We start from the raw sequence: 19,504 nt of genomic DNA on the forward strand, positions 1-19,504 counted from the left end.
ACTAGTAGAATCTATGGAAATGAAAGGCACAAGACAAGAGATGAAAGACACAGTGGAAACATACAACAGCAGATCTCAAGAGGCAGAAGAAAACACTCAGGAACTGGAGAACAAAACACCTGAAAGCCTACACACAAAGGAGCAGATGGAGAAAAGAATGAAAAAATATGAGCAACGTCTCCGGGAACTCAAGGATGAAACAAAGTACAGTAATGGACGTATCATTGGTGTCCCAGAAGGAGAAGAGAAGGGAAAGGGGGCAGAAGCAATAATAGAGGAAATAATTAATGAAAATTTCCCATCTGTTATGAAAGACATAAAATTACAGATCCAAGAAGCGCAGCGTACTCCAAACAGAAGAGATATGAATAGGTCTACGCCAAGACACTTAATAATCAGATTATCAAATGTCAAAGACAAAGAGAGAATCCTGAAAGCAGCAAGAGAAAAGCAATCCATTACATACAAAGGAAGCTTAATAAGACTATGTGCGGATCTCTCAGCAGAAACCATGGAGGCAAGAAGGAAGTGGTGTGATATATTTAAGATACTGAAAGAGAAAAACCACCAACCAAGAATCCTGTATCCAGCAAAGCTGTCCTTCAAATATGAGGGAGAGCTCAAAATATTTTCTGACAAACAGACAGTGAGAGACTTTGTGAACAAGACACCTGCCCTACAGGAAATACTAAAGGGAGCACTACAGGGTGATAGAAGACAGGAGTGTGTGGTTTGGAACACAATTTTGGGAGATGGTAGCACAACAATGTAAGTACACTGAACAAAGGTAACTATGAATACGGTTGAGAGAGGAAGATGGGGAGCATGTGAGACACCACAAGAAAGGAGGAAAGATAAAGACTGGGACTGTGTAACTTGGTGAAATCTAGAGTATTCAACAATTGTGATAAAATGTACAAATATGTTCTTTTACGAGGGAGAACAAGCAAATGTCAACCTTGCAAGGTGTTAAAAATGGGGAGGCATTGGGGGAGGGATGCAATCAGCATAAACTAGAGACTGTAACTAATAGAATCATTGTATTATGCCTCCTTTAATGTAACAAAGGTGATATATCAAGGTGAATGCAGATAAGAGGGGGAATAGGAGAGGCATGTTAGACACTTGACATTGGTGGTATTGTCTGATTCTTTATTCTACTTTGATTTAAGGTTATTTTTCCTTTTGCTGCTTCCTAGCTGTCATTTTCTTTTTTTCCTCTTTCTTTTGCCTCTCTACCTTCTTTGACTCTCCCTCCTGCCTTGTGGAAGTAATGTAGATGCTCTTATATAGATAGTGGTGAAGGTGGTAAACACATAAATGTATGACCATGCAGAAAACCATCGAGTATTTACTTGGGATGGAATGTATGGTGAGTGAACAAAACCATATTAAAAAAAATGGGTCGATGACAAAACCTCAAGGGCAATATGCTGAGTGAAATAAGCCAGACACATTAGGACAATTATTGCAAGGTCTCACCGATAGGAAGTAATTACAATATGTAAACTCATAGACATGAAATATAAGGTACCAGGATATACGACGAGGCTTAAGAATGGGGAGTGGTTGCTTAGTATGAGCAGAATGTTCAATTAGGATGAACTTAAATGTTTGGAAATGAACAGGGGTGTTGGTAGCAAGACGTGAGAATAACTAACAGCGCCGAATGGTGTGTGAATGAGGTGGAAAGGGGAAACTCAGAGTCATATATGTCACCAGAAGGAAAGTTGGAGGTCAAAAGATGGAAATGTATAAAACTGAATACTATGGTGGGCAATGTCCATGATCAACTGTACAAATACTAGAAATCACTTCATGAACCAGAACAAATGTATGATGATACAATTAGAAGTTAATAATAGAGGGGCATATAGGAAAGAATTATATACCTATTACAAACTATGTACTACAGTTAGTAGTATTTCAACATTTTTTCATAAACAGTAACAAACATACTATATCAATACTAGGAGTCAAAAATTGAGGGGGGTTGGTTAGGGATAGGGGAGGATTAGAGTTTCCTTTTCTTTTTTTCTTTTTTCATCTTTCATTTTATTTCTTGACTGGAGTAATGAAAAGTTTCTAAAATTTGAACAAAAATTAAGTGTGATGGATGCACAGCTGTATGAGGGTACCCAGGGGCAAGTGATTGTACACTTTGGATCTTTGGATAATTGTATGGTATCTGAACAATCTCAATAAAAATGAAAAAAAAATGAATAATAGGGAGGGGTGAAGGAGATGGGATGTCTTGGGTATTCTTTTGTACTTTAATATTCTTTCTTTTTTTGTGTGTGGTAAAGAAAATGTTCAAAAATTGATTCTGGTAATGAATGCACAACTATATAATGGTACTGTGAACAACTGATCATACACTTTGGATGATTGTATGGTATGTGAATATATCTCAATAAAATTGAATACAAAAAAAAAAAAAAAAAATCACATTTATAGTGAGCTACCTTTCCCAAAAACTGTATCACTGTATCAGATCTCCAAGGTCTACTGAGGTTAAAAAAAAAAAAAAAAAAAATGTGGGAGGCATACACTATGAAATCCTAAACTAAAGAAATAAGTGAATCATGATAGGGAGCAAGAAAGAAGGTTTTCCAAGCAAGAGTGATAGCAAGAATAAATAAAGCAGGAATAATTATCAATGTGTTTGTGAGATAGTAAGGAGATCAGAAATGCAGAATACATTTTAGAAAGTAATAGAAAAATAAAGCTGGGTAGGTAGGGTAGAATCAGATTTCAAGGTGGATCAGACCTTGAAAATCAGACAAGTTTGAACTTGATTTAGACAAGTATCCCAGCTTTGGAGTCAAGAATGAAAACCCCTTTGGGAAGATCTGACTGCAGACAGGACACAGGATATACTGAATAATAAGGGAGTGGAGCTGGGATGGCAGGGTGAGAGGTTGTTTCAACAGTAGATGGATAAAAAAGACATTTCAAATAAATTGAAACGGCTTGAGGGAATGACTGGATTTAGGATTCCAAGGTTAACTCCAAGGTTTTGAGACTAGACCAGGGAAATGGCAATATGGTACCTGTCACTAGGAAGGAGGGACAGTTCACTTGGGGGGAACGGTAGGTGTGCCAGTTTAGATGTATTATGTCCCCCAAAACTCCATGTTCTTTAATGCAATCTTGTGGGGGTAGAGGTGTTAGTGTTGATTAGGTTGGAATCTTTGGATTAGATTATTTCCATGGAGATGTGACCCACCTCACTGTGTGTAATACCTTTGATTAGATTATTTCCATGGAGGTGTGGCCCCACCCATTCAGCCTGGGTCTTGATTTAATCACTGGAGTCCTATAAAAGAGCTCACAAACAGAAGGACCTCAGAGTAGCTGAGAGAGACATTTTGGAAACGGCTGCTGAAAGCAGACTTTTGCTGACACTTTGGAGATGCTAGCCTAGTGTTTGCTCTGCAGAAGCTAAGAGAGGACAAAACACCCCAAGAGCAACATTTTGAAGAATGCACAGGAGCTGAGAGAAGAGCTGGAACAAAACCCAGGATCAGCAGATGCCAGCCACATGCCTTCCCAGCTAAAAGAGGTTTTACTGGATGCCATTGGCCTTCCTTCGATGAAGGTATATACTCATTGGACACTTTCATGGCCTTCAGACTGCAAATCTGTAATCAAATAAACCCCCTTCAAAAAAGCCAATCCATTTCTGGTGTTTTGCATAACAGCAGCATTAGCTAACTGTAACAGTAGGTTTAGTTTTAGATATGCGAAATTCTAAATGATAGGCAGCTATCCAAGGAGAAACATCCAGCAGCCAATGGAAGATACTGTGTTTAATCTTTTAGCAATGAGAGTATTCAAAATAGCTGAAACCACAAGAAAGGGGAGAGTAGCTAAAATAAGGATTGCATGTTAAGGAATGCATGCCACTAGAATATGGAAAGTAGACTAGTTGAAGGAGAATAGCTGAAGAAAACAGAAGACTAGTTAGGAAGGTTAAAACAATTTTTAAAATTGTTTGAGTCAAAATCAAATGAAGGGAAGAAGATGGCAGCATAGAGAGGAGTGGAAGTTAGTTAGTTCCCCCGGAGCAACTAATAAACAATCAGGAACAACTAGTAAATGATTTGGAATAACTGCTGGGAGACAACCATGACTGTTCAGACATCATGCACCAACATGGATTGAGAGGAATACCTGAGATTGTAGCGTGGAATCTGTGAGTAGAAACTGCGGACCTGAGCCGGGATCTCCCGTCCCCACAGCAGCCTGAACTGCAAAGCCTCGCTGTGATAGAGATCAGCACTCTCTGAACAAGTGAATATACTCAGTCCAGCTCGAACTGGGGTTTTAATTGGCAAACATTGACTGCTCGATGCAAGCTGCAAACCCCCAACAAGTAGACAGAGGCTTTTAGTGACAATAGATCTTGAAGAGCTAGGGGACTTCTCTTTCCTGGGAAGGGGAGCCCAGAGGACCAAGTGCTATCTCTGGCTGACAGGTGAAACTGGAGGCCATGGACTGACCCTGAAAGAGGGTTTTCTGTCCCTTTTTCTCTCTCTCAACCTGAGCAGCTCAGTGGAGAAAGCCTGAGCCATTTTCAGTTCGCAGTGTTCTGCAGTGGAAAAAGCCTGAGCCATTTTCAGGTCACAGAGCTCAGACCCACACAAGAGTGGAGACAGCAGAATCAGAGAGACAAAGAACCTATTTAAATGCAAATGAACACTCCCTAGGGGGTGTATCTTCCCTAAAAGGAAAGAGGTGGTGCCCAGCTCTACTATCAGCCTTCCATTCAGAACCAGATCCTAGGGCCTGGGGGAAAACAATCAAACTAGAAACAACTTTAGCTGAGAATTAAAGGAGCCACACCTCCTTATACTGGCCGGAAGCAACAGGCTGACAGGTGCCAACTGCTGGGAAGGTTAGGAAAAGCACAGCAGCTCAGGCCCCACAGGGTGTGTCAATCTCCTAAGACACACCCTCAGGGAAATCTGGTGCTGAATATTTCCTCCTTCTGGGACCTGAGCCAGTTCTGGTCTGGGAAAACCTTATTAGGGTAACCAAGGAAACCAGATGCCTAGACAACAGAAAACCACAACCTATACTAAGAAAAACAAACGTATGGCCCAGTCAAAGGAAAAAACTTAAATTTCAACTGAGATACAGGAATTTAAACAACTAATGCTAAATCAATTCAAAATGTTTAGGGAAGATATGGCAAAAGAGATGAAGTATATAATGAAAACACTGGGTGTACATAAGGTAGAAATAGAAAGTTTGAAAAACAACTGGCAGAATCTATGGAAATGAAAGGCACAACACAAGAGCTGAAAGACACAAGGGAGACATACAACATCAGACCTCAAGAGGCAGAAGAAAACACTCAGGAACTGGAGAACAAGACACCTAAAATCCTACACACAAAAGAACAGCGAAAGCGTTCTAGTTTGCTAATGCTACCAGAATGCAAAACACCAGAGATGGACTGGCTTTTATAAAAGGCGGTTTATTTGGTTACACAGTTACAGTCTTAAGGTCATAAAGTGTCCAAGGTAACACATCAGCAATCGCGTACCTTCACTGGAGGATGGCCAATGGTGTCCGGAAAACCTCTGTTAGCTGGGAAGGCACGTGACTAGCGTCTGCTCCAAAGTTCTAGTTTCAAAATGGCTTTCTCCCAGGACATTCCTCTCTAGGCTGCAGTTCCTCAAAAATGTCACTCTTAGCTGCAGTTGGGATATCTGTCCTCTCTCAGCTTCTCCGGAGCAAGAGTCTGCTGTCAACGGCCATCTTCAAACTGTCTCTCATCTGCAGCTCCTGTGCTTTCTTCAAAGCGTCCCTCTTGGCTGTAGCAACTTGCTCCTTCTGTCTGATCTTATATAGTGCTCCAGTAATTTAATTCAGACCTACCCTGAATGAGTGGCCCAACACCTCCATGGAAATTATCCAATCAGAGTTGGGTGGGGCACATCTCCATGGAAATACTCAAAGAATTACAATCTAATTAACACCGATAGGTCTGCCCACGCAAGATTACATCAAAGATAATGGCATTTGGGGGACATAATATATTCAAACTGGCACAGAAAGGAATGGAAAAATATGAGCAACGTCTCAGGGAACGACAACATGAAACACCTAAATGTACGTGTCATGGGTGTCCCAGAAGGAGAAGAGAAGGGAAAAGGGCAGAAGCAATAACAGAGGAAACAGTCAATGAAAATTTCCCATCTCTTATGAAAGACATAAAATTACAGATCCAAGAAGTACAGCATACCCCAAACAGAACAGATCGGAATAGGCCTATGCTAAGACACTTAATAATCAGATTATCAAATGTCAAAGATAAAGAGACAATCCTGAAAGCAGCAAGAGAAAAGCGATCCATCACATACAAAGGAAGCTTGATAAGACTATGTGCGGATTTCTCAGTAGAAACCATGGAGGCAAGAAGGAAGTGGGGTGATATATTTAAGATACTGAAAGAGAAAAACCGCCAACCAAGAATCCTATATCCAGCAAAACTGTCCTTCAAATATGATGGAGAGTTTAAAATATTCTCTGACAAACAGACAATGACAGAGTTTATGAACAAGATACCTGCTCTACAGGAAATACTAAAGGGAGCACTACAGACAGATAGGAAAAGACAGGAGTGAGAGGTTTGGAACACAATTTTGGGTGATGGTAGCACAGCAATGTAAATACACTGAATAAAGATGACTGTGAGTATGGTTGAAAGAGGAAGGTTAGGAGTATGTGGGACATCAGAAGGAAATAGGAAAGATAAAGACTGGGACTGTGTAACTCAGGGAAACCTCGAGTGCTCAACAATTGTGATAAAACATACAAATGTTTTTTTCAAGAGGGACAACAAATGAACATCAACCTTGCAAAGTGTTAAAAATAGGGAGGTATTGGGAGAAAAATACACTCAATGCAAGCTAGAGACTATAATTAACAGACTATAAAATAACACGTATTATGCTTCCTTTAAGGTAACAAAGGCAATATACCAAAGCTAAATGCAGATAAGAGGGGGACATAAAGGAGGTGGGTATGGGACTCTTGGCATTGGTAATGTTGTCTGACTCTTTATTCTACTTTAGTTTAATGCTCTCTGTCCTTTTGTTGCTTCCCAGCTGTCATGTTTTTTTTTTTCTCTCTTCTTTGACTCTTCCTCCTTCTTTGTGGAAGAAATAGAGATGTCCTTATATAGATAGCGGTGATGGTGCTGAATACATAAATACGTGACTATACAGGGAACCACTGATTATTTACTTAGGAAGGAATGCATGGTTTGTGAACAAAACTGTCTTAAAAAATGGGTTGATGAAGAAACCTTGAGGACACTGTATTGAGTGAAATAAGTCAGACACATAGGACAAATATTGTATGGTCTCACTAATATGAACTAATTATAATATGTAAACTCATAGACACAAAATATAAGTCACCAGGATATTTACTGAACGAGGCTAAAGAATGAGGAGCAGTTGCTTATTATGTGCAGAATGTTCAACTAGGGTGAACTTAAATGCTTAGAAATGGACAGAGATGACAGTAGCACATTGTGAGAATAACTAACAGTGCTGAATGGTGCGTGAATGTGGTGGAAAGAGGAAGCTCAGAGTCACGTATGTCGCCAGAGGAAAGTCGGAGGTTAAAAGACGGGAATGTATAAAACAGTGAACTTTGTGGTGGGCAATGTCCATGATTAACTGTACAGATATTAGAAATCTATTTCATGAACCAGAACAAATGTATATACTATAACTAGAAGTTAATAATAGAGGGGCATACAGGGAAAAAATATATACCTATTACAAACTATATACTACAGTTAGTAGTATTTTAATGTTCTTTCATCAACAGTAACAAATGTACTATACCAATACTATGAGTCAACAATGGAGGGGGGATGGTTAGGGGTATGGGAGGATATGAGTTTCCTTTTTTTGTCTTTATTTCTTTCCTGGAGTAATGAAAATCTTCTAAAAATTAAAAAAAAAATTAACTGTGGTGATGGATGCGCAGCTGTATGATGGTACCGGGGGCAACCGACTGTACACTTTGGATCTTTGGATAATTGTATGATATGTGAACAATCTCAATTAAAAAAAATAAAAAATAAAAAATGAAGAAAATACTTCAAGGAGGAGGTGGCCAACAGTATCAATTATAATAAAAAGTCAAGAAGGATAAGAACCCCAAAAAATACATCAAGTTTCTACAATTAGCCTGTATATACCACACAAAGAGATTAAGAAGACATCCCAATACATAGTATATATGTAGTATAAATTATATGATATATTGTATTATGGGCCAACAATACATTTTTAGGCCAAGTCTCTTTAGTCCTATGACTCATAAATCTTCTGGATCTAAATCATGTAGGGTGAACATTTCAAGGCTGATATCCATGACATCCATGTTTTGGGGAATTATATGTTCGTTGCAATTGTGGTCCAGGGCAATTTACTATTGTTAGTAAACAAAAAGGTAACAAAATTAAATCATTAAAAAAGCCTTTTGTAGTAGCAATGCTACTAGCAATAGCAAAAATTAACCGAGTTCTTAGTACCATTCAAAAGAGGTTAAATCATCATTGCCCATTGGACATACTTATTAAAAAACAAGATAAGGAAATCACAGGTGCAAAGAAAAGCCAAGTACCTATAAGAAGTTTACATACTGCATTTCCTGACATTTGTGGGCCCTGATTCTTAAACATTAAAAGGGAATTTCATTAAAATAGAACTTCAGCACTTTGCTCTGAAAAAAAGAGGACAAAAGCTAGTCTTCTGTGAAGACTCAGCTCTGGTTTTAACTCAATTCAACAGATATTTATGCAACGAGTTCAGCACTATGCTAAACAGCCAAATAAATTCACTTTCAAGAGGTTTTAGCCACTTTCTGATACTCCATAACTTACCTTTTTAAATCTTTGATCGAAAAAAATTTGGACTTTATAGGAAAGTATAATAAATGAAATTAAAACCACCCCTTAATCTCATCTCACAGAAAGAAAAACTGTAACTCCTTACAGATTTTCCCCAAGAATACCCACTTTATTTTTATACAAAACCAGTGATCTCATCTTTGTCAGAAGACAAACTCTTATGACCTTAACCTATTTTATATCACAGACAACTTCCTTTGTCAATATAGATTGACATCATCATTTTTTTCTTTTTTTTTTTTTTTGGTTTTTAATTATTATTACTGACATTATCCTTTTTAATGGCTGCAACATAATACCCCTACTGAAAAATATGTAGTTTGCTATCAATGTTTTCTATCAAAAGCAATACTGAAAAATGCTTACCTATAAATCCCTTTGTTCTTGGCTGATTATTTCTTTGGAATAAATTCCTAGATCAAAGGCTTTAAACTTAAAAAAAAAAAAAAAAAGCCAGCCTCTAAGAGTGATAAGACACCATGGTCTTTAATAGATTCAAGGTAGAAATGGGTAGCATAGAAATGGCAATTTCGTTATGAGCAGCTAAATAATTCTTGAGCAAAACCCTTAAGAGGATGCACATTCTCATGTCTAAACTACAGCCATCAACAAAACAGATATAGAAAGTAAATGTCATTATATTGCCCCTAAATTTTGAAATATAAAATGACCCTTCAAGCTCCCTATAGATTTGGTTATTCTGAAGCTAGAAGATGACATTTCTAAAATATTTCCTTACATTTCCTACAGTCAAACTTAAATGTAACAACTGTGAATAAATAAAATCCACTGAATTATATTCTTTAAAAGGGTGAGTTTTATGGTTTATAAATTATAACTCAATTTAAAAAACTTTAATATAAGTCTACTATTTAATGAATATATGATATCATAGGGAATTTCTCTAGGGTGAGGTGAATCAGAGACAAAAAATATAAAAGAAGTACAAAACTACTCCTTAAATCAAAGAGAAGAAAGAGATCAGATGAAGAAAATCACCACAGAGTCCAATCGAGAAAAATTTTACAGGTAGAATGAGAACTGTCATGCCAGAACAGCCAGATCTAAGCCAAAACTATGGATATCATGTAAGTTACCTTAGGCAATCCAATCTCATCCATGGCATTCAACCACTGAATCACATTATCAGTGTGTCTAAAGTGGAGGCCAGTTGCCTAGAACAAACAAAGAACATTAGGCACTGTCGACTACATCAAAGCAAATACCAAATAAAACTCTCCTTTCAATAGTTCTCTTGTGAGACTTTACAAAGTCACCTTAAATTTAAGGTCATTTACAGCATCATGCTCATATTCCACTCCCAAGAAGTCAAATCCATATCTCAACAGAACTTGGTCCTTGTCAACAACATCCCTACTTAGTTCATCAGTCTTCTTTTTTATGGCCTTGAGCCACAGGAATCACTTTATCTCTCTAACTTCTGAAATTGGACAACTTTCCCCATTTTACCTTGAACTGTAATATCACAGAGTGGACTTTTCTCCAAAAGTTGCCATTGCTTCCCAAATGCTAATAAATCTCAGTCCTTGGTTAAAATTAGATTTGAAGTAGTAATTCCCTCAGAAATAAAAAAATTCATCAAAGACCCTGAAAATTTCTAGATAAACTGTCATAAGAACTCTGTCAGACAGCTAACATTCTTTTACTATTATTTCTTGCCTTTGCATAATTTTCTCCACTCTGTCAATCATTTTAAAGGCTGTATTTCATTGGAACAAAAACATCTTTCTCAATACAGCAACTCTTACATGGAATAAAATATGCTAGTCTTTTCTCTTAAGTTTACAGAAATCTAAGCTGCAAGCAAGAAAGGACTCACCTTGTATCTGGTCTGCTCTCGATCATAGATTTTTTTCAGGGACACCACTTTGGGAGAGAAGAAGTTTCCTAGCTTGGCAAGGTAGACCCCATTCCTGAGCCCCTCCTCAAGCTCTGTGGTGGGAGGCAGTTCCTCCCCTAGGCATGCTTCCATCCACCTGCACAAAAAGGGAGAGGACATCAGAAAAGATGGATGGTCTGAACTCTTTCTTAGAGATTTTAAGCTTAATTTCCACACTCCTTAGGAAAGTTGAAAGGGAACTTAAAAGCTAGAGAAGTTAAGAGAGAATCTAAAATACTGAAGGAAACTCCTGAGGAAGCAGTAAATAATGAATTCTTAAATGTTTTTTAGAGAGGGAGAAGAGATTGTAAAGAGGAAAGGGGAAAAAAACTGTCATTTTTCCCTTTAAGTACCTCTTAAAAGATTTCAGGGACGTCAAAGACAAAAACAAAGGCTAAGTTTAGTTCTATGTATTGTCCAAAACAGAAATGTAGTTAACTAAAAATCATTTAGGACAATGATTTTTTAATCACAGAATCCCTCAAATATTTGAGGAAAGTTACAGACCTTTTCCTGTTAAAAAGTACATATACTTAACTTTTATTTATAATTTCAGAGATTTCATTGACTTCCCGAAGTCCATGAACTCCAGATTAAGAATCCAACTTTAAATGATTCCATTCACATTTTACAAGGCTGACATTACCCCACGTTCTTCACTACAATGGAAAAAAATTTCCAAAACAGTAGATGTTGCCTGATCTGTTTCCCCTAAGTGTTAAATCTTTGAAAAGCCAAATGAAATAAAAATTGAAAGATGCAATAGACCAAAATAAAAAGTAGATTTACTAGCCAAATAGGACCATATAAAAATAAAATATTTACAATGTTCATTGATACATAAAAATGTACATAAAAAGGCAAATAAAACTGCAAGGAACTTTTAAATACACAAATGCACGCACACCTTCTCACTCTATATATAAAGCCTTATGAAAATCTATAAGAAAAACACTAACATACCTATAGAAAAATAGGCCAAATATTATGTAAGCATATTTATGATCCTATTTATGAGTGGTCTTATATATTTTTGTATTAATAAAATTGCTAAAATGATACACAGTAGAGTTTGAATTTATCATGCACGTCTTAACTTTATAGTTCGGAATAAAATATCTTGTATTAATTCTATCTTCAAACTAAGAATACTGCTCAGAATCTTTATTTTAAAAATAAGTAAGGAATAGATACTTAAATGCCAGGTGGATACATGGTTGTATGGAGGGGCCAGATCATTTTTTGTTTGTTTTCTATACCCAAAAATAGCAAGCTTTCTCCTCTGGTTTTTCTCCCAGGCAGTAGAATTTATGTTTTGGGGGGAGGGAGGGAGAGAAGGAAGGAAGAAAGGAAGGGAAGAGTTTTCCAGAAGAGTTGCCATAGTAACCAAATTAGATACCAATTTGTAACAGGCACAAAATCCAAAGTATACTCTGGAAGAGCCTAAAGAACAGAGGAATAACATGCAAAAGAATGGTGGTTGTTGGTGAGGAAAATAAAATTACGTCCAAGGACAGAGCTCACATAATTGTCCCTCCAATATTTTACTGCTAAAAGGGATATGGATAAAATCATTCTGACAAACAGCTCCTGGCAACTCCCAGCTCCCCTGGCAACCCAGGGGACAGTCTGACTTGAGTTCTCATTAACAGGGACAAACCTAGAACAACTCTAGCCTAAGCCAAAACCAGCCCTCTTAGGACATAATAGCATGAGGGAAAAATTACTTATTTGTCTTCTCTAAACTGAGTGAACACATAGGAGAAGACTATATTAAGAGCACAGTAGATGCTCTTAATCAGAGCCAGTTACCAGAGGTGTTTGCATCCTCCTCTTCTCAAGACTACTATATTAAAATAAAAATCAAAGGAGGGACAATAGTGACATCTCCCACAATCTTTTATCTTTGCCTTCTCTAGTCTGCTATAAAACATTCTGGATTAAGGACTAGACTTGGAAGTTTTCTATAGTTGGGTAGAAGAAGCCCTTGCACATCACACAAGTGTCAATCCAGAAGAAGAAATGACAACTTTGATTTGGTAAAAAGAGATAAGCAGAGGGAGAGAGCTAGAAGAAACAGAGAAAGGCACAATACAGAACAGCATTTCCAAAAAAGCTGTACAAAACCCAAAGCTGCCCTCCAAGACACCACGTGTAACTCACTCCGCATTCTAAGCTTAGTTTCACCTGGTTTGTTAATAAAAGCAAAATAAGATTAATTAGGACCAAACTGATTTGAAAAATTAAGAGCAGTAGGGTGCTATGCTATTGTAAGTTTTAATATTAGCAGAAGTTTAGATTCTACTCGAATTCCAAGAAGACAAAATGAAAATCTTCCTTTTTTTTCTTCCACTACAGCCCATCTGACATTTCCCCATCTACCACTAAGTCAAGAGAATCACAAATGTGAGAGCCAGGAACCTAAAATGCTTCTACAACAAATCCCTTTGATTTTTAAAATACAATACATATCCATTAAAAAAAGTTCTTTAATCCCTCCCCACATTATTTCATAGTTCATATTAATCATTATTAGCAATTTGGTTCCTTTTCTCATCTTTTTTCTATGCATGGGTGGTTTTATATTGACTTTTCATTATGTATGTGTGTGTATACATAATTTTGTATCTTGTATCTGCCTTTCTCTCAAAATTTTATGAATATTTTTCATGTTATATAGTTTCTGAAGATTTTAAGTTACATAAGAATTCTATCACACGCTTCCTATGTTTAGACATTATGTCGCTTCTAAAATAGTTTCAACCATTAAACAATACTGCAAGAAACATCTTTGTGTACAATGTTCTTCTGTATTTAGAATTAATTCCTAAGGACAGGTCCTTAGAAGTATATTTCCAAATTAAAAGTGATAAACATTTTAAAGTTCTTTATTGCACAACAGCTTCCCCAAAGGCCATATCTATTTGCATAATCCCCCCATTTTACAAATAAAAATGAGGCTAGTCAGTGGCACTGGTGGTATAACAAGGCCCTGATTCCTAGTTTAGGATTCTCCCCACTATACCACTGTTAATTTCTTACCAAATCTCCCAAAAGGCCTAGGAAGGCTGAGATCCTCAGGGCTGACTAAACAGGGCAAAACTTCAGTTATCCCATTCAGGGAAAAGGTTGGTATCTCTCCATGATCTGTTCACTAAATAGGGTTCTAAGTACTTTAGCTTAACTGTAAGTCTACCGGTGATTCTCAACTCACAAACAAAGCTTTCTTATAAGAGTTAGGCATTTAATTTAGTTTTATAAATACAATTTAAAATAAATTGTGCACAAAAGAAAAGTCATTGGCCAATAGAACTTTATTCTGTTTTTAACCAATTCACCTCATGTTTAACACTGTCCTAGCAATATTCATAGAATCTCAAGGTTAGAAGGTTTGTTAAACATCTAGTCCGACCCCCAACTCCACTCTCCTCTCACCTCCCACTCCTTCCCCACTTTAATTCCTGAATGCTGTCAAAACATCCCAGCCAAATCCTGACACTGATGCTGACAGAGATTCACAGTCAAAGTAACCCATTTCATTTCTGGATTCTAATAGCCAGAAAGTTTTCATTGAGCCAGCATCAGTTCCCCATTGGCATCCTAAGCTGCCTTCTGGAGCAAAAGAACACAGGTAATTAAAAGCAAATGTGAACATCCCAAAGTAATTTGGGCAGAGAATAAGGATATATTTGCAGGAGCCCCTGGGGAACTGGGGAAGAATGCAGAAATGTTGGACTTTCCCACCTGGGTTGCTACTGGTGTTCTGCAAACGTTGAGGACTGACACTTTGGTAGGATGAGCCCTCAGTCTTGGGGTGTGCCCTTGTGAAGCTTGTTGCTGCAAAGGAGAGGCTGAGCCTACTTACAATTGTGCCCCCAGAGAACCTCTTTGTTCCTCAGATGTGGCCTCTCTCTCTCTCTCTAAACCCACCTAGCAGATTAACTCACTGCCCTCGTCCCTACATGGGACTTGACTCCCAGGACATAAATCTCCCTGGCAACGTGAGACATGACTCCTGGGGGTGAGCCTGGACACGGCATCATGAGATTGAGAACATCTTCTTGACTAAGAGGGGGAAGTAAAATGAAAAAAAAAGAAAAGTTTCAGTGGCTGAGAGATTTCAGATGGAGTCGAGAGGTCACCCTGGAGGGCATTCTTATGTGCCATATAGATATCCATTTATAGTTTTTAGTGTATTGGAATAGCTAGAAGGAAATACCCAAAACAATGGAAATGGAACCCAGCAGCCTTGATTCTCAAAGACGACTGCATAACTATGTAGCTTATATGCTGACTGTGTGATTGCGAAAACCTCATGGTTCACACTCCCTTTCTCCAGTGTATGGACAGATGAAGTAGAAAAATGGGGACAAAAACTAAATGAAGAAATGGCAGCATAGAGAGGAATGGAAGCTAATAAACAATGAGGAACAGCTAGTAAATAATCTGGAATAACTGGAGAGGACAAATGTGACTGTCCACACATTATACACCAACCTGAATTGGGAGGAATGCCTGAGATTGCAGCATTAAATCTGTAAGTAAAAATTGCAGATTCAAGCAGGGAGCCCCCTCCCCGCATGGCCCGATCTGCAAAGCCTCACGGTGCTAGAGAGCAGCACTCTCCGAGCAAGCAAATATAGCTCAGCTGAGCTCCAACTGGGGTTTTAATTCACAAACATGGATGGCTCAATACAAGATATGGATCCCCAACAAGCAGACAAAGGCTTTTGGTGATGACAGACCTTGGAGAGCCAGAGGGGGGCCGCAGACTGGCCCTGAAGGGGGCTTTCTGTCCCTTTTTCAGCTCAGTGGAGAAAGCCTCAGCCATTTTCAGTTCCCAGCGCTCTGACCCAGACAAGGGTGGAGGCAGCATAGGCAGAGACTTTTGAAATGTAAATGACATCTCCCTAGGGAGGTGTATTTTCCCTAAGAGGAAGAAAGTGGTGACAAGCTCTACTTCCTGCCTTCCATTCAGAACCAGACCCCAGGGCCTGGGGGAAAACAGCTATGGGCCACACCTCCTTACACCAGTCTGGAGCTACAGGCAGACAGATGCCATGTGTTGGGTGGAAAAGCACAGTGACTTGAGGCCTCACAGGGTGTACCAATCTTCTAAGACACACCCTCAGGGAAATGTGATACTATTGTCTCCTTCTGAGACCTCAGCCCATTCTGGTCTGGGAAAACCTGATTGGCATAACCAAGGAAATCAGATACACAGACAATAGAAAACTACAACCTACACTAAGAAGAACGAAGTTATGGCCCAGTCAAAGGAACAACTTACACTTCAACTAAGATACAGGAATTTAAACAACTAATACTAAATCAATTCAAAAAGTTTAGGAAAGATAAGAGACAAAGTGTATAATGAAAACACTGGTGTACATAAGGTAGAAATTGTAAGTTCGAAAAAACAACTGGCAAAATCTATGGAAATGAAAGGCACAACACAAGAGATGAAAGACACAATGGAGACATACAACATCAGATCTCAAGAGGCAAAAGAAAACACTCAGGAATGGGAGACCAATGCACCTGAAAGCCTTCCCACAAAAGAACAGATAGGGAAAAGAATGGAAAAATATGAGCAATGTCTCCAGGAACTTAACGACAAAACAAAATACAAATGTACGTGTCATGGATGTCCCAGAAGTAGAAGAGAAGTTCAAAGAGGCAGAAGCAATAACAGAGGAAATAATCAATGAAAATTTCCTGTCTCTTATGAAAGACAAAATTACAGAACCAAGAAGCACAGCATACCCCAAAAAGAATAGATAGGAATAGGCCTATGCCAAGACACTTAATAATCAGATTATCAAATGTCAAAGATAAAGAGACAATCCTGAAAGCAGCAAGAGAAAAGCGATCCATCGCATACAAAGGAAGGTTGATAAGACTATGTGAGGATTTCTCAATAGAAACCATGGAGGCAAGAAGTAGGGTGATATACTTAAGATACTGAAAGAGAAAAACCAACAAAGAATCCTGTATCCAGCAAAACTGTCCTTCAAATATGAGGGAGAGCTTAAAATATTCTCTGACAAACAGACAATGACAGAGTTTGTGAACAAGATACCTGCTGTACAGGAAACACTAAATGAAGCACTGCAGACAGAAAGGAAAAGACAGGAGTGAGAGATTTGGAACACAATTTTGGGAGATAGTAGCATAGCAATGTAAGTATACTGAACAAAGATGACTGTGAGTATGGTTGAAAGAGAAAGGTTAGGAGCATGTGGGACACCAGAAGGAAAGAGGAAAGATAAAGACTGGGGCTGTATAACTCAGTGAAACCTAGGGTGCTCAACAATTGTAATAAAAGGTACAAATATGTTTTTACATGAGGTAGAACAAATGAATGTCAATTTTGAAAGCTGTTAAAAATAGGGTGAGATTGGGGGGAAAATACAATCAATGCAAGCTAGAGACTATAATTAACAGAAACACTGTATTACGCTTCCTTTAATATAACAAAGGCAATACAGCAAAGCTAAATGCATATGGGGGGGAGGGAGGATATAGGGGAAGGTTATGGGACTCCTGGAATTGGTGATGTTGTTTGACTCTTTATTCTACTTTAGTTTAATGCTGTCTTTCCTTTTGTTGCTTTCTAGCTGTCATTTTTTTTTTGCTCTCTCTTTCTTTTTTCTTTTTCTTTTGTCTCTCTACCTTCTTTGACTCCTCCTCCTTCTTTGTGGAAGAAATGGAGATGCCCTTATATAGATAGTGGTGATGGTGCTGAAGACATAAATATGTGATGTGCTGGTTTGAATGTATTATGTCCCCCAGAAAAAGCCATATTCTTTGATGCAATCTTGTGCGGCAGACATATTAGCACAGATTAAGTTGGAACATTTGGATTAGGTTGTTTGCATGGAAATGCACCCCACCCAACTGTAGGTGATAACTCTGATGAGATAATTTCCATGGAGGCGTGGCCCCACCCATTCAGGGTGGGCCTTGATCAGTCAAGCCATATAAATGGGCTGACAAACAGAAGGAACTCAGTGCAGCTGTGAGTGACATTTTGAAGAGGAGCTACAGCCAAGAGGGACACTTTGAAAAAAGCACAGGAGCTGCAGATGAGAGACAGTTTGAAGATGGCCGTTGAAAGCAGACTCTTACTCTGGAGAAGCTGAGAGAGGACAAATATCCCAACTGCAACTAAGAGTGACATTTTTGAGGAACTGCAGCCTAGAGAGGAACGTCCTGGGAGAAAGCCATTTTGAACCCAGAACTTTGGAGCAGATGCCAGCCACGTGCCTTCCCAGCTAACAGGTTTTCCGGACACCATTGGCCATCCTCCAGTGAAAGTACCTGATTGCTGATGTGTTACCTTGGACACTTTATGGCCTTAAGACGGTAACTGTGTAACCAAATAAATCCCCTTTTATAAAAGCCTATCCAATTCTGGGGTTTTGCATTCTGGCAGCATTAGCAAACTAGAACACATGACTATACAGGGAACCAAAAATTGTTTACTTACGACAGAATTTATGGTGTGTGAACAAAACTGTCTTAAAAAAATGGGTTGATGAAGAAGCTTTGAGGGCACTATATTGAGTGAAATAAGACAGACACGTAAGGACAAATATTGCAGGGCCTCACCGAGATGAACTAATTATAATATGTAAACTCATAGACATAAACTATAAGTTCCAGGATATAGAATGAGGCTAAGGAATGGGGAGCGGTTGCTTATTAAGAGCAGAATGTTCAACTAGGATGAATTTAAATGTTTGGAAATAGACAGAGGTGATGTTAGCACATTGTGAAAATAACTAAGTGCTGAATGGTGTGTGAAGGTGGTAGAAAGGGTACACTCAGAGTCACATATGTCACCAGAAGGAAAGTTAGAGGTTAAAAGATGGGAATGTATAAAACAGTGAATCTTGCGGGGGACAATGTCCGTGATTAACTGTACAAATATTAGAAATCCCTCTCATGAACTAGAACAAATGTATGACACTATAACTAGAAGGTAATAATAGAGGGGCATATAAGAAAAAAATATATACCTATTGCAAACTATATACTACAGTTAGTAGTATTTTAACATTCTTTCATCAACAGTAACAAACATACTATACTAAAACTATGAATCAATAATGGAGGGGGGTTGTGATGGTTGCGTTCATGTGTCAACTTGACTAGGTGACCCAGCTGTCTGGTCAAGCGGGCACTGGCCTGACGATTGCTGTGAGGATATTTGAGGCTGGTTAATAAACCAACGGGCTGGTTTGATGGATCATCAGTCAATTGACTGCAGCTGACTGATGACTCATCAAGGGGTGTGCCGGTTTGAACGTATTGTGTCCCCCAAATGCTATTATCTTTGTGGTCTTGTGGGACAGACGTTTTGGTGCTGGTTAGATTTGCTTGGAATGTGCCCCACCCAGCTGTGGGTGGTGACTTTGGTGGGATACTCCCATGGAGGTGTGACTCCACCCATTCAGGGTGGGCCTTGATCAGTGGAGCCATATAAAACATGCTGACTCAAAGAGACTGAACAGAGTGCAGCTGTGAGTGACATTTTGAAGAAGAGCAAGCTTGCTAGAGAGGAACGTCCTGGGAGAAAGCCATTTTGAAACCAGAACTTTGGAGCAGATGCCAGCCATGTGCCTTCCCAGTTAACAGAGGTTTTCTGGACGCCA

The 19,504-nt window shown here is 38.6% G+C and overlaps 1 protein-coding gene across 1 annotated transcript in view; it reads right to left on the minus strand.

Annotated features, from left to right (window-relative positions):
* IQGAP1 (IQ motif containing GTPase activating protein 1) overlaps window positions 1-19,504 on the minus strand; it is a 111,794-nt gene that overhangs the window by 65,208 nt on the left and 27,082 nt on the right. The window contains exons 3-4 of the mRNA XM_037833110.1: window positions 10,785-10,941; window positions 10,042-10,119 (exon numbers count right to left, since the gene is read on the minus strand). Coding sequence (XP_037689038.1) covers window positions 10,042-10,119; window positions 10,785-10,941 — 235 coding nt within the window. The remainder of the gene's footprint in view (window positions 1-10,041; window positions 10,120-10,784; window positions 10,942-19,504) is intronic.

The sequence above is a fragment of the Choloepus didactylus genome, chromosome 4 (genome assembly GCF_015220235.1).
Source record: "Choloepus didactylus isolate mChoDid1 chromosome 4, mChoDid1.pri, whole genome shotgun sequence".
Classification (NCBI taxonomy): domain Eukaryota; kingdom Metazoa; phylum Chordata; class Mammalia; order Pilosa; family Megalonychidae; genus Choloepus; species Choloepus didactylus.